The sequence below is a fragment of the Rhinolophus ferrumequinum genome, chromosome 21 (assembly GCF_004115265.2).
Source record: "Rhinolophus ferrumequinum isolate MPI-CBG mRhiFer1 chromosome 21, mRhiFer1_v1.p, whole genome shotgun sequence".
In the NCBI taxonomy this organism is placed as follows: domain Eukaryota; kingdom Metazoa; phylum Chordata; class Mammalia; order Chiroptera; family Rhinolophidae; genus Rhinolophus; species Rhinolophus ferrumequinum.
In genome coordinates, this window is record NC_046304.1 from 45,626,233 (window position 1) to 45,640,088 (window position 13,856).

At 36.8% G+C, this 13,856-nt stretch overlaps 1 protein-coding gene across 22 annotated transcripts in view; it reads right to left on the bottom strand.

Annotated features, from left to right (window-relative positions):
• The window catches only part of ABCA9 (ATP binding cassette subfamily A member 9), a 50,480-nt gene that overhangs the window by 15,922 nt on the left and 20,702 nt on the right, over positions 1 to 13,856 (bottom strand). For all 22 annotated transcript variants that reach the window (XR_004421388.1, XM_033091538.1, XM_033091543.1 and 19 more), the window contains 10 exons: positions 12,780 to 12,919; positions 11,836 to 11,955; positions 10,001 to 10,199; positions 8,265 to 8,431; positions 7,486 to 7,619; positions 6,226 to 6,363; positions 2,639 to 2,746; positions 1,315 to 1,488; positions 1,016 to 1,129; positions 37 to 156 (listed from right to left, as the gene is read on the bottom strand). Coding sequence is in view for 21 of the 22 variants with exons in the window: in XM_033091538.1 (XP_032947429.1) it covers positions 37 to 156; positions 1,016 to 1,129; positions 1,315 to 1,488; positions 2,639 to 2,746; positions 6,226 to 6,363; positions 7,486 to 7,619; positions 8,265 to 8,431; positions 10,001 to 10,199; positions 11,836 to 11,955; positions 12,780 to 12,919 (1,414 nt within the window). In the remaining variant the exon portion in view is untranslated. The remainder of the gene's footprint in view (positions 1 to 36; positions 157 to 1,015; positions 1,130 to 1,314; positions 1,489 to 2,638; positions 2,747 to 6,225; positions 6,364 to 7,485; positions 7,620 to 8,264; positions 8,432 to 10,000; positions 10,200 to 11,835; positions 11,956 to 12,779; positions 12,920 to 13,856) is intronic.

Here is a 13,856-nt window from a genome sequence, read left to right on the forward strand (position 1 = left end):
TTTTGTGACCCCTAGGATAGGAGTGAAATAACTTACCTCAGAAAAAATGAATAGAGAGCCAATCAGTGTGAATGGCGGTATTAATATGGTACAGGGCAACAGCTCTAGAAATCCATACTCATTTATCTCAGTAGCGACTATCGAGAAGATGGTGATCTAAAATAAATACACAGTATAGCTTCACTAAGGTGTAACAAACTGAATTTTAGGATTTTTTTCAAGAGAGTGGGAATTCATCTTGTAAATATTCTTATTTTCAATTTCTATCTCACTCCGCCAGCCAGTACTGCCATCATATTTCTTTTTTCTCTGCAGCACTGGATTATGTCACAATTCTGTATTGGATTGAGTATGAAAATTTTAAAACACAACAGGGTTTCTCAAATTCAATGTACATACAAATCAGTGGGATACAAATGTACATACAAATCAGTGGGATACAAATGTACATACAAATACAGTGTACATACAAATTCAGATTCTGACAATGGCTGTGGCCGTAAGGCTGGGACACACCAAACAGACTTGAGAAATGTTGAGTCTAAAGGGTATGCAAATGGATTGAATGTGAGAAGAAACAAAGAGGTAGCAATCAAAGATACGTCTAGACTTTTGGTATGAGCAATTATCTGGGTAGATTGTGCTGTAATAATGTGATATATTAAGAGACAAAGAAGAATAGGATTGAGGAAAGGATTATATTTTACATATGTGATCATTGAGGTGTTTTTTAAATATTCAAGTGAAATCATAGGTGAACTGTTGATAGTAGAAGTCTCTAATTCAGGTGACAGATTACACTTGAAGCCGTGTTTGAGCTCATAGTTTATAAATGGTGTACACCCATACATACAGTATATTTTATACATGTCTACGATTATCTTAAAATAATTAGAATTTTCTAGAGAGCAATATTAATTTACCATTCTTCTTAGTACAAAGATTAAAATATATGTTCTTAAAATTATTTAAAGCGGCTTAACAGTAAAATTATATGCAGTGTATGTATACTTACAATTAAGAAGAAAAATGACCAAATGCCACTATTTTTTTTCCCATTGCGAAAAATGAATGAAATCACATATGTCAAGAAAATAAGAGATAAGACATATCCAATACTGCACAGGATCTGAAATAGAATATTAAGATTGGATAAGGCAAATGCTACCTAGGAAAAATATTCATACTTAAACCTCAACTTTCCAAACTATGCTATAGCAAAAGTCATTTGAAGTTCTTTGGTTTAAGATCAATAATGTTGCAGCGTGCATTAAAATCATCTAATAAAACCGTCTCATCATTTCAGCCACTTACCTGAAATAACAGGTTTTGAATTACAAATACAATTTCCTCTGGGTTAAAAATGTAATCCATTATTTGCATTACAAGGAGGACCAAGAAGTACAGTGGGACATCCACCAGCGCCTGCCCAAACCAGTAAGCAGAAGGGAAGAGCCCCGAAATCCGTAGCTGGGAGTGAACTTTTTTCTGATTGAAAAAAAAGAAAAAAAGAAAGAAAGAAATAGAAGAGTCATCAAAAGGTCCTGCATAGTTGAGAATGAGACACTACAAATATGTAGTCACAAAAGCATTTGTGTTCTCCATGTCCCTTTTATACATTATACTGATTTAGTAAATGAATTTCACTTGCCACACTCCTGTTTCAGTAATAATTAAATATTATAATTAGGGAGGCTGTTGAGCTCATCCAGGAGAGGAGACAGTGGCCCTGACGAGGATGTTGTAAGAGAGACAGAGAAGTGTGGAAAGATTCCAGATATATTTTGAAAGTATATTGCATGAATTCACCATTAGCTGGTTATGAAGGTCAAGGAGAAAGTGGTAACAATACCATGGGTCAACCGGTTAAATTTGAATTTTAGATAAACACCAATTTTTTTAAGTATAAGTATGTCCCAGTCAATATTAGGGACATACTTATACTAAAAAAAAATTACTCATTATTTATCTGATATCAAAGTTTAACTTGGTATCTGTAATTTTATTAATATTTGCTTAATCTGGCCACCATTACAGGAAGCGGTCGTAGGTTTTAGTCAAAAGTAAAAGAATAAAAGGCAATCCTTGACTTACATAGGTGAGTAACAATGGAGTAGGTAGAATTTAGAGAAAAATATTCCTGCTCTGAGGATGTTTATTTTTAGTGAGGAGGAGAGGCAGAAGGATTCTGGTACAGCCTTCTTGAATTTTTATAAAAGCATCACAAAAATGGAGCTTCAAAGGGACAGTCTTTTTCAATAGTAAACCAAAGTGCTGCAGTGAGTTGGTTAGGGCTGCTTGAGTTTAACTTTACCACCAATCAGGAAGTGGAAACCATCACTGAGAGAGGGGATGGCAGCAGGTGTCTAGAAATAAAACTCTAAGTGATATACCAGATGAAATTGCCATTCCTGTTACACGATGATATCTCCTAAACTGTCCTTCCTGAGAGGTCTCAGATTTGTTTAAGAAAAATAGCATATTTTTCATATTTGCCAAACTTTTATGAAAATGCTTGACTGTTCACTCTTTCAAGCACATAAATTAGGTGTACGACCTACTTATAAAGTTATGGTCATAAGATGGGGGTGGGTTCTCTGTGTATTAAGAACATGTAAAGAGTGTGTTAACTACTTACTTTATAGTCTCCAATGCTGCCCATTGCAATGTAAGGAGTAAAACAAGCTGCCACAGGGATCCAGAAGAAGGCATTACTCATGTACCCGTACTCATCAGACATGCGTTCCTGAAATTATGCAGAACATTAGTTGATGGCAGTTCAGTACATGGTTCATTGGTATTTTCTTAACTAAATCACTCAAAGAAACACAGCAGTCTGACCATCAAAAGCACTTCCCAAGGTTCTGTTCACAACTTCTTATCCACGTTCATTTTCAGTCATGAGCTGTAACAACCTGGACACTTGGAATATGCATCCCGATTTCCTCATGAAGAGGCAAAAGCCACCGGTTGTACGAATTGGCTAAGGTCCCACAGTTCACACCTTGTAAGGGAAGCACAAGACTTCTGCTCTCTGACTTTATGATGACAACATCTAGGCAGATGTTTGAATAGACAATAAAGTTTGTAAACTGTCAATGGAGGAGCCATTGAGCCACTTTTAGAAATTGGTGCAAATCAGTTCAGTTCAACATTTCTGAAGAATCATCCCTCTGGCTCAACAGAATGCATACACTTATATTCCAGTGCCTTCAGGGGCCTGGTAGATTATAAATTAATGTGAAGGTGGGATGTGAGGAAATAAAAGTGATGGGGCCTGGAGAAAAGTGGTCAGCACAGGCTCCATATGAAGGCATTGAATTTAAAAAATTTCAAAATCATGTACAAGTTAAAGAGGGCCTTGGGTTTTGCTGGAAGCTTTGATTTGATCTATGGTCAGTTTGATATGATCTATGGCCTTACTACACTGCAAGTCATCTGAGGTCAGGTATCGTGAGTTTTGAGATCTCCTTATTTCTCTCTTCTTTTTGCCCCTCCTAAAACTCAGTGTCCCTCTGAGCTCTTCCAACACATAAAACTGCCTGAATATAGATACACATGTGGAGGTGAGGTCCTTGGAAGGGGAGCAAAGGACACCAAGGGCCCCATCACCCCTTTCACATCTTTACCTGTCACCCTTATTGACTTTCCAGATATGGAAGATCTCTGGGGATGGAAGATTCACAATTCGTATCAACAGCCAGCCCCCTTACTCACAAGCTGATTCATAAAGCCCAGATTATGTCCATGTTAGATTATACCTACCCACAGAGTTCTGTAGTGCTCAGCCTGGAGGGACCCACAGAAAGACTCTCAATATCAACTGGGTAGTTTGGTCAGGTGAGAACATGCAGGAGTGGCTGGTTGGGAATACTTCGGGACCCTCTGATAGATGGTTAAGGTCATTGAGTGGGGTCAGACGCTACAGTGAGCTCTGTGCTTTAGCATCACAGAAAATGAGCGTGCAGAATTGTAGGAGAATACCAGGAGTTGGGCGGGGAAATCAGCAGGGGTAATTCAAAAAGAATGTATCTACACATGAACTCAAGGTCAGCTGGGCTGGTGGGTAGCAAATATTTTGTAGTTCATACATCTGGTTAAAGGGAATAACTTAGGTCAGGTGATTTGCTCATTCTTAGAGCCACCCTATTTGTGGTTTTCCAGATAATTGACTAGTCTCTTCGAATATAATAGCTAATGAAACATATCAGTACCTCTATATGCTGCAGGTTCTTCAGCTTAATAGTAATAATAACAACAACAATAATAATAATAATAATCAAAGTCTTGTTAGAACATTTAAATAGTATATCACATGGTAAATGTTCTAAACATTTGAGGTTAATGTGGGGCCCCACATAAAGAGAGAGACAGCTGTTTCTATCCTAGAGATTTCAGAACGATGGATGCCTACTGAAATGTGGCTTGAGAGGACAATGATATGCGGGCTTATGGAGAAGACGGGGCAACCCCCATCACACCCCAAATCTCTATAGCTTTCAAACAGTGTGCAAGAGGTGCTCAACAGTTCCTATAGCTCTTTCTGAAGAAGCACAGAGGTTAAAGCAGGGGCAGAAGTTGCTCAACTGTCTGGATGCTAGCTAGCCACATCAATGAACAACGAAAACTGGGGAAAGCTTGATGGTGGGGACTTCTCTGCAGAAATTCTGTTCTGCAATATTGAGTGTGTCTTCATCTGCAGAAGGGGTTGTGGTCAGAGATAAACGTTACCCCCAAAGAATCGCACAGGTCACTTAGACAGTGTGTGGTGACCACATAAGTAGAAGATACCCATAATAGATAAAACTAGAGAAAGCAGCACCCCTTCTTTCTACCTGGATCTCACTATCCTTCCTTTCTGCTCCCAGCCCCAGCAGCACGTTATTCAGAAGGGAGAGAAAGGGGTGGGTGGGGGGTGTTGCAGAATGAAGTCACGCTCTCCTGTCTACTCCAAGATGTTAGACTATTAAGAAGAATGAAAGAGCAAATCACACCACCACTCCCCACCCCCGTCCATGTCCCTTAGGCCACAGGTGTACTCTGTAGTGTTTGAATTGGACAGGGAATTCACGTTTTTGACAGCACTGGAGTAATTCTTAGTAACAAATTTGACCAGGAAGCTACAGAATATGCCCAAGATGTCACTAAAGAAGGCAAAGGGAGAGTCAACATAGTGAGACGAAAGGGATGACTTGAAGATAGAGATGTGCACCCTCCTGCTCCCCATGGAGATGCTGACTTAGAGGATCTGAGCAGGCCTGGAAAACCAGATTTCAAACAAGAACTGCTTCTCGTTCTAATTCAGCCAGTTTCCTGATCTACTTAAAGCTGAATGTTCTGTAACGGACACTTGAGGCATTCCCAAGAAAAGTAACATAACAGCAATAATGATACTGAGTGCTTATGGTTTTCTCCGTGTATGTGCCTTACCGCTCATCGCTACAATAACTTGGCCAACTAAACATGGTGCTCACATCGCCTCAGTTACTTCTTAAGAAACCCGGTATCTGTACTTTTTTGGGGATGGGTGAGCCAGGGCCTACAGAGGTCAGTTGTTAAGGAGGCCACACCGTCTGGCCTTTAAGACTCTGGCTGATTCAACTAGGGCCCCATTCTTTAGGGCCACAGATGGTGACACATTTAAGACCACAAGTCATCATTTATTTTTCCCAATTAATTGTATCTTCTGCTGTTCCATTCGCCCTAAGTCATCCAATTAAGGTTATAATGTAATACAATTATTGCTAAATACCGTGGGTACACATATATGCGTGTATATATACCAGGGGTGCCAAAAATATGTATACAATATTTTGGTCAATGTTGCTCAAGCAATAGTTCGCCATAATCAGAAGTGTCTGGACGCTGATGGTAACCACTTTGAGCACCTCTTGAAATTGTAGAAGTCAAACGTGACTTGTACTCATCTATTTTGTTATTGGTATATATTGAGTATGACAATTTTAACGCAACTTTCCTTTCTTAAAATGTGCATACATTTTTTTGGCCCCTCTGTATAAACACATATACGGTGACTTATATGTATATAAAACATATTGATTTTATTCCCCATGCTAAAGAAGTAATCTTTAAAAAATAATAACAATAAAAAAACAAACTAATTCAAAATAAGTTCATCAAAAGTAACGGTGTTATTTCAGCATTTCAAATACATTCTTGAAAACTTCTTGTGGCTCAGGAAAACTGAGAAAATATTACACTTACTTCAAAATATGTGCTTCTGTAAGTCTGAATGTGTTCTGAAGAATTAAAAACCCCAAGTAGCCCATTGCTAATGATTTCCATGAGGACAGGAAAGCAATTCAGCCTTTTGGGATTACATGCTATTGAAAATCTGTGATCCTAAAATAAAACAAACGTGCATTCTAAGTCCGTAGAAAGCCAGTACAAAATTTTAATGAAAAATTATGGTAGAAAATCATTCAAATTATTGACAATACGATAAGGCTAAAGCATTGGATGTGATTAAGATCACCATCACTAATATTATTTGATTAAGTCCCAATATCCTGCAAGAAATCCAGTATTTTGGTCTTTACTCACCGCAGCATCAGCCATATGACTATTTATGCCTAAACCCTCACAAAATGAAGCGCCTCACATGATTTTCAGCAGTGACACTATAAAACTCCTTAATGCAACCTCACTTTGAAATGGTAGCAGTCTTTGTTTCAAAATGGGATACATTCATTTTACAACTAATGAATATGTGGACACTTGGAAAGCTGGAGGCAGGTAGCTGTTGTAACAAAAACATAGATTTTCACAAATACTGAGCTTGCAAGAGCAATGTTGCATGGGAAATTTCTTTTCAAATGACATTTTAAATTCATTTTACAATGCAGAGATTCTGCATTTCTAACACGCTCCCAGGTGATCCAATGATACTGACTCATGAACCACACTTTGAGCTTCAGGAAACTAGGGCATTTTTTTTTTTTTAACATCAGATAGTTGAGCATATATAGTTATCTAAAGATTTGACCCTTTTGTGTAAAGTTTAGCAGGTAGGACTAGAGCTTTTCCCTCATAAAAAACATACAAAAATCTACTGTAAAAAACTAAGAACTGATAATTTTTTTTTGGTAACCAGAGCTGAAGTACATAATAGGCATTAATCAGATTTATGTTTGGAGAATTCATCAAAATGTCATTTGAGCCCTTTGTGAATAAGATTTAAATTAATAACTGGCATAGACTGTAATTGATAGTAAGATTTAAATTAATTATTAATTATAGAGGTGCATGTAACGCAATAAGGAACAAAATCGAACAGTATTTCATTACATGCTGTTATATGGAGGCTGTGGACAAATAACTGTAGTCCAGCTTCTCCTCTGAAAATGAGAAATAATGCCATCTGTTTGTGTCAAATTGACCTTTTATATTGGTTGACATGTATTATTCAAATTGCATGTTCATGAGCCATCGTGGGTGAGATGCAGCAGTTGGAGCCCAACATACCTTGTCATCACCTGACACAGTGATAGCACCATTGTATGACAGCTCGTTTGGACCGTTTCTAGTTCCCAAGGCATCCACGTCCAAAGCTATGTTCTGTTGTCTCAGTGAATGTATAAAGTTTTCAATGCTTGACCCTACCATGAAGTAAAGATCAAAACAAGCAAAAATGAAGTAAAACAAAAGTCAAGTCATATTAAAAACCAAAAACAAACAAACAAAGAAAAAACTAAATGGTGTCACTCAAAGTTTACCATAATGACTGCCTAAGGATTTCCTTAAAAAGGCAGAATTGATGCTACAGTACTAAAATCCATTCTGATACCAGGCTATGACAAGGTTACTTTACCTAGGAGCTAAACATTTACTTATAATTTCTGTTAATGTAAAAATACTATTTAAAATTAACATTATAATCCTTGAAGATATGAATCTTCTATTTTCTTGGAAATTTGGAACAGATTTTTTTCCCAGAGCCCAAGAATGCATAGTACTTAAAAAATGTTATGGGAAGACTGCAAAGATCAGTCAAGGATTTGCCTTCCTAAATCGCTTTTTATTGCTTTGTGCAATAAGCTTTAGGGTTTAAGTAAACTTGCAAAATCTGTTTCTAAAACAAACTCCCCAACCCTGAATTTTTTGCTTTTAAATGAATTTCCTGTTTGGCCATATATCTGCTTTCTAAAACATACAGAATTTCTTTTTGTTTCATGGATTATGTTGTCTAGGGAATCTCTCAATGAGAACAACATTTAAAAGTTGCATGTTAGTCCCGTGTTCACCTGTTTTGTTGATGACCAGTAAATGGGTCAGTGGAGCGTGAGGCGGTTGTCCCGGTGAGAGGAAGTACATGCTAGGAGACAGTCCCCAAGAAAAACTCTTTTGATATACCTCATAGAATACATGCTCCAAAAGCTGAGGGCAAAAGCTAATGCCCAAAAGCAATAATCTGCATGGAGGAAAAGGTAAGAGAAAAGAATTCATGGAGAGCAGCTTTTGTAGGTTTTTACATTTGAGCAGATAAAGAATGTTATCATAGGAATAAATTATAAACACTAATCCAAGTATACGAATCATGCTTTTTCTCCCCTTTTCTTCTTTCTAAAATGAGATGGTTCCTATGAAGCTATCCTTGGTCTTTCTAATCTCCCTATATGCTTCCCCACCACGTTAAATATTTCATTGAAGGTTAGAAAATCCACTGATTATGACTCTTAAATCTCTCTGTCCAGTGCACACTACATTGCGCTGTCTCAGTCTTGCATTTCTTCCTTTTTGGGGGCAACTGCAAGCTGGCATACCACCAACACCCAGACTTACTGCACTCTGAAACTTTTCCCTTTCCTGTTCCAATTTCTGTAAATTACAACATTTTCTCATTCATTTGGGCTCTGAAGCTCAATCATTTCACATTCATTTCTCTCCCGTATGTGACTTTTCCAGATGGTTGAAAATATCTATCTCCCATTTTATCACTATCATTTGTCTCCGCACCTTTTTCTCTCTTCTACTTTCCTGACCTCTTCCAATATTGTCCTAAATGACTGTTTTCCTTGTATCCAGTGTCTACTATTTCCAAACCATAAGCACTATTGCCCTATTAAGTTTCTTGGAGTTCTGTTCTAATTATATCAATCGCCTGTTCAAAATAAAAACTAAAACCTCAATAGTTCCTTATTATCCATAACGTCCAAACTCTCTAGCTCTATGTAACATATGATCAAAATTACTTTTACTTCTTTTGTACATTCTATATTGCAATTAAGTCACATTAATAACAGTCTCCAAACCCCTCCATGCTCAGAACTGCCCCCTCTGTCTGAATTTACGTCCTTCTCTCTTTCCTTAGCTAAATCTTCCATTTTCCTACACCAGATTCAAATTCTCCTTCATGTAAAATCCCTTTTTGATGCCCCTATTTGGACATAATCTCGCTCATACTGAATGCTAGAGTTGACAGTGTTGTCTAATTTTGTCTTGTGTTCTTTTAGTGTACTTCTAATCACTCTCAACAGCTGAATCTCATGTCTGATTTATTTTGATAAGTGTTACAGACACTAACAGCGATACACACAGGTGTTCACAAATATTTTTGAATGAATGAGTGTCCTGAGTGGAGAGCGGGGCTTATGCAAGGAGGTGTGACTCAGCCTGAAGCTCTAGAGTTCTATGTAGTGTGAACCACATAGTAGGTTGCAGATCGTGTTATGAAGCCTTGTCTAAGATACAGCCTGGCACAGAGGCGAGTCTTTGGGACAAGACCTAATTGCTAATTTCCATGCTTCTGAGAAATTTGTTCAACCCTTTGATAAGATTTCTATGTGAAATTTAAAAGAAACACAGATTTTACCGTGTTTAATTACATACCCACCTAAGCAATGAAACATAGGCTTCTGGGTTAAAAATGCCATCTACAGTTGCTGGAATTTACTTTATCTGAAGTTGCATTTTTTTTCTCTTGTCTTGAATTTATTTTGAATGCACTGACCAAGTATATCTGAAACACTCATGTACTCACATGGTCATCAGAGTTTTTTTTTCATTCTTTAACTTTAGGAAGCGAACTTTCGCTATTGCACAGGTCTGCTGCCTCCAGAGAGCCATGCCACAGACTGCTTTCTTTGTTTCATTAAAGGAGGACAACACTTCTTGCAGCTCAACAAGGCCTTCGGTGCCTTTTGTTCTATCATTTTGTAATTGTCCCCAAATTCCGATATCTATAAAACATAAAATCAGTAATTTATAAAGTGCCATTTTAGATGTACATTATTTAGCCTTTCCTATGATTATCTTTCCACCAAATAGTGTCAGAGTGGAGTCTTGGACAAAGATACAAGTAATCTAATTCATGCTTTACTTGAGCAACTATTGAAGAAATGGGAATAAAAAAAAAAGATACACTACAAGAAGAAAAAAATGATATAATAAAGGAAAATCTTTGTGGTGAACACACAATGTGATATATATAGATGATGTATTATAGAAATGTACACTTGAAACCTATATAATTTTACCAACCATTGTCACTCCAATAAATTTAATTTAAAAAATCTTGTATTTTCTGGGGGAAAAAAAAGTTCTGTGTTTGCAGCTTTAAAGGATTTAATTCGTTCTAGGGAAATCAATAAAAAGAAACCCATATATTGCCTAGAAAAATCTATTTGTTGTAAGAGATAAACTATCTTAGTATTTCTACCCCTAGTGGAAGAGTTAATACATATAGAACCCTCCGCCTGCCCCCCTCTAAAAATATGAAATTGGTAGAGACAATGTTTGTTTAATATTGCTGTGGTTGAAAACAAGATAAAAGTTACTTTTTTGGAAGAGGAACCTAGAGAAACTGATCAATCTAGACTTTCAGAAAGTTATGTGTACATTAAAAGTGCTAGATGGGCGGGAGGGGCGGGGGGTAGGGGGGGAGGATGAGGGGATTGGAGGGCAGTCGGTGACCACAGGATGGCCACGGGGTTTGAAAATTAATCTGGGGAACGTAATTTGGTGGTTACCAGAGCGTAAGGGGGTTGGGGGGTGGGGGATGAGGGTGAGGGGGATCAAATGTATGGTGATGGAAGGGGAGCTGACTCTGGGTGGTGAACACACAGTGTGATTTATGGATGATGTGATACAGAATTGCACAACTGAAATCTATGTAATTCTACTAACAATTGTCACCCCAATAAATTAAAAATAAATTGAAAAAAAAAAAGTGTAACCACAAAGAAAAGATATCAAGTACATAATTTCAAAACTGGATAAAAGAAGGGTTAAACAAAACTGATCTATCAGAGAAAAAAAAACCCAGGAAATTTTTAAAAAGCAAATGAAAAAGCACAGTAAAGAGTAAACACAGTAGGATGATAGTAACCAGAAACAAGGAAATAGAGTAATTAGAGAGAAAAGGCAGAACACTTTCCAAGGAAAGACAATTAAACTGACAGAAAATCTTGCAACAGCAATGATGGAATCCTGAAGACATTGGAATAATATCCCCAATATCTACAAAAAAAGTAACTGTCAATCTACAATTCTAAGTTCCTTTCCTCTATAGCTCTTATATTCAAGGAATATTATATTACATATTTTTTATCTACTCCATGAGGACCTAGTCTTATACACTGCTATATTCCACATGCTTAGTAAAATGCATGGTACAAAATAAGGAATTCAAGACAGGACACCAGTATTGAGAGACAAGGGAAGGAAACAGAAATACATTTCTATCTGCTCTACATTTCCCCCAAACCAGGCTAAATCATTACACTTCAAAAGCATATGATTTTATCATTCAAAGTATATTTTCAACATAAAATGCTGCACAGAAAGATAAAATTCAAATTTCTTTTTCTCTTTTACCTGATTCATCAATAGCTGACTTTCCTTCTAATTTCAAGAACACCTCATTCAAAGTTGTCATGGAAACACCATAATTCTCAATGCCATGGTTAGAACATCTATCAAGATCGCTGCAAAGATCTAAAAGTAGACACAAAAATGCACCAAAAGAATATAATTTGTAATGAGACTGACAACAACTATATTCTCCGCAAATAGAAAACATCTGTGATAGACCAAATACATTCATCAGAAACAAAGGTATGATATAGACATTCCTTTATTTGTAAAATAAGTTATGCAGTGTGTTAGTTTCCATGTCCTGTTGAGTATAAAGTTTTAAACATTTATTTTTTCATTCTTAGAAAACTACATATGTAAGGAATTTTGAAATAAATTATTACACTTTATTTAATATGTTTTAAATTTTTAATTGTTAGGTTATGGGGAGTGTTATGGATGGACTGAATGTTCGTGTCAACCCAGAATTTATATGTTGAAATCGACCCCTAATGTGACGGTATTAGGAGGTGGGGTCTCTGAGCGGTAATTAGGATTAGATGAGGTCCTGGGTAGAGCCTTCATAAATGGAATGAACGCTTTTCTAAGAGTCACAAGAAAGCTTGTTTTCTCTCTCTTTTCTCTGCCATGTGAGGATAGAAGGAGAGAAGTCAGCAGTCTATAGCCCCGAGAAGATCTCTCACCAAAGCTCAGTCGTGGCCATGGCCTCCAGAACTGTGAGAAAAAGGTGTTTGTAAGCCACCCATCATATGCTATCTGTTACAGCAGCCCACACTGACTAAAATAGGAAATGTTTCGTTCTAAATCCCCATTATTTAAGAAATATTTTCCAGAAAATAGAGATTTATGCTTTCATGTTAGGCATAATTGTTAGGCAATATAATAACAAATGCAAAAGAACTAATGTTACTATAAATCATTCTGTGGTCTCTACAATCTGTTACCTGGAAATTTGTTTGTCCTTTCCAAAGGCAAAGTATATACAAGTTTTTCTTCACTGTGTGCTGTTAATTTGGCATCGGGGATGTGTTGTTTAACAAGCGATGTTATATTCTCTGGATTGCACATTTCATTCAGATGCAGACTAACATTTAAAAAGAGTAAATTAAAGTTATTTTTCTCTAACACTGTGTCTACAAACAATTACAGTATATGCCTGTCACTTCATTAATATTTATGAGCAAAACATATATAATCTCCTGCAAGAAGCAAGAGATAAAAATATTAATATAGTCCAAACTGTAATCTATAAAACCTGGCAGAGCAACTAGTGGAAAGGATATTAGCAACAGATAAGGTGACTCAAGGATTGTTATTTGGAGAAAAGAGATTTTTCAGCTAGATCTTGGCTGGGGTGAGGTGGAGAAGAATGTCCAATTTTGTCTCCATCTGTTCAATAACTCAACTTTGAATTCTCCCTTTGCAGGAAAGCATGAGTTCTACAGGCACCAGCATGTGACCATGGTAAAAACAAAAATGGAGCTAATGTGGTACAGTCATTAAGATCATGGTTCTACTGACCTACTGACCAATGTTCCAGAATGCAGGTTTAATGTCTTTGAGCATCAGTTTTCTCATCCGTAAGACTAAACAATATTAGCCTCTCAAAGAATTTCAAAATACAGAATAAAATATGTATGAGATAGCACAGGGCCTTGCACTAAGTAAACCCTCCACATATGTTAGCTAATTTCATTTTTTTTTTTTGGTCCAAAATTTATTCAAGTTAAAGTGGATCTGCCTTCCTATGAGAACAATATAAAGTTTTTCATCAAACCATTGGATTTTAGAAAGCCCATTAATAGTCACATGCATTGAAATTTACAGAGGCTACAGAATGATGAACGCATCGCATTACAATAACGGACTTCGATGACACAAACCTAAAAAATCAATTTTAGAAAAAGCTATTCTGTGGTTACAAGACCTTGTGTGAAGCACTCTCCAGGATACCAAAGAAGAAGAATACAGAATCTCCCCTAAATAACCTTGTAACAAAATATAATGTAAATATATATAAT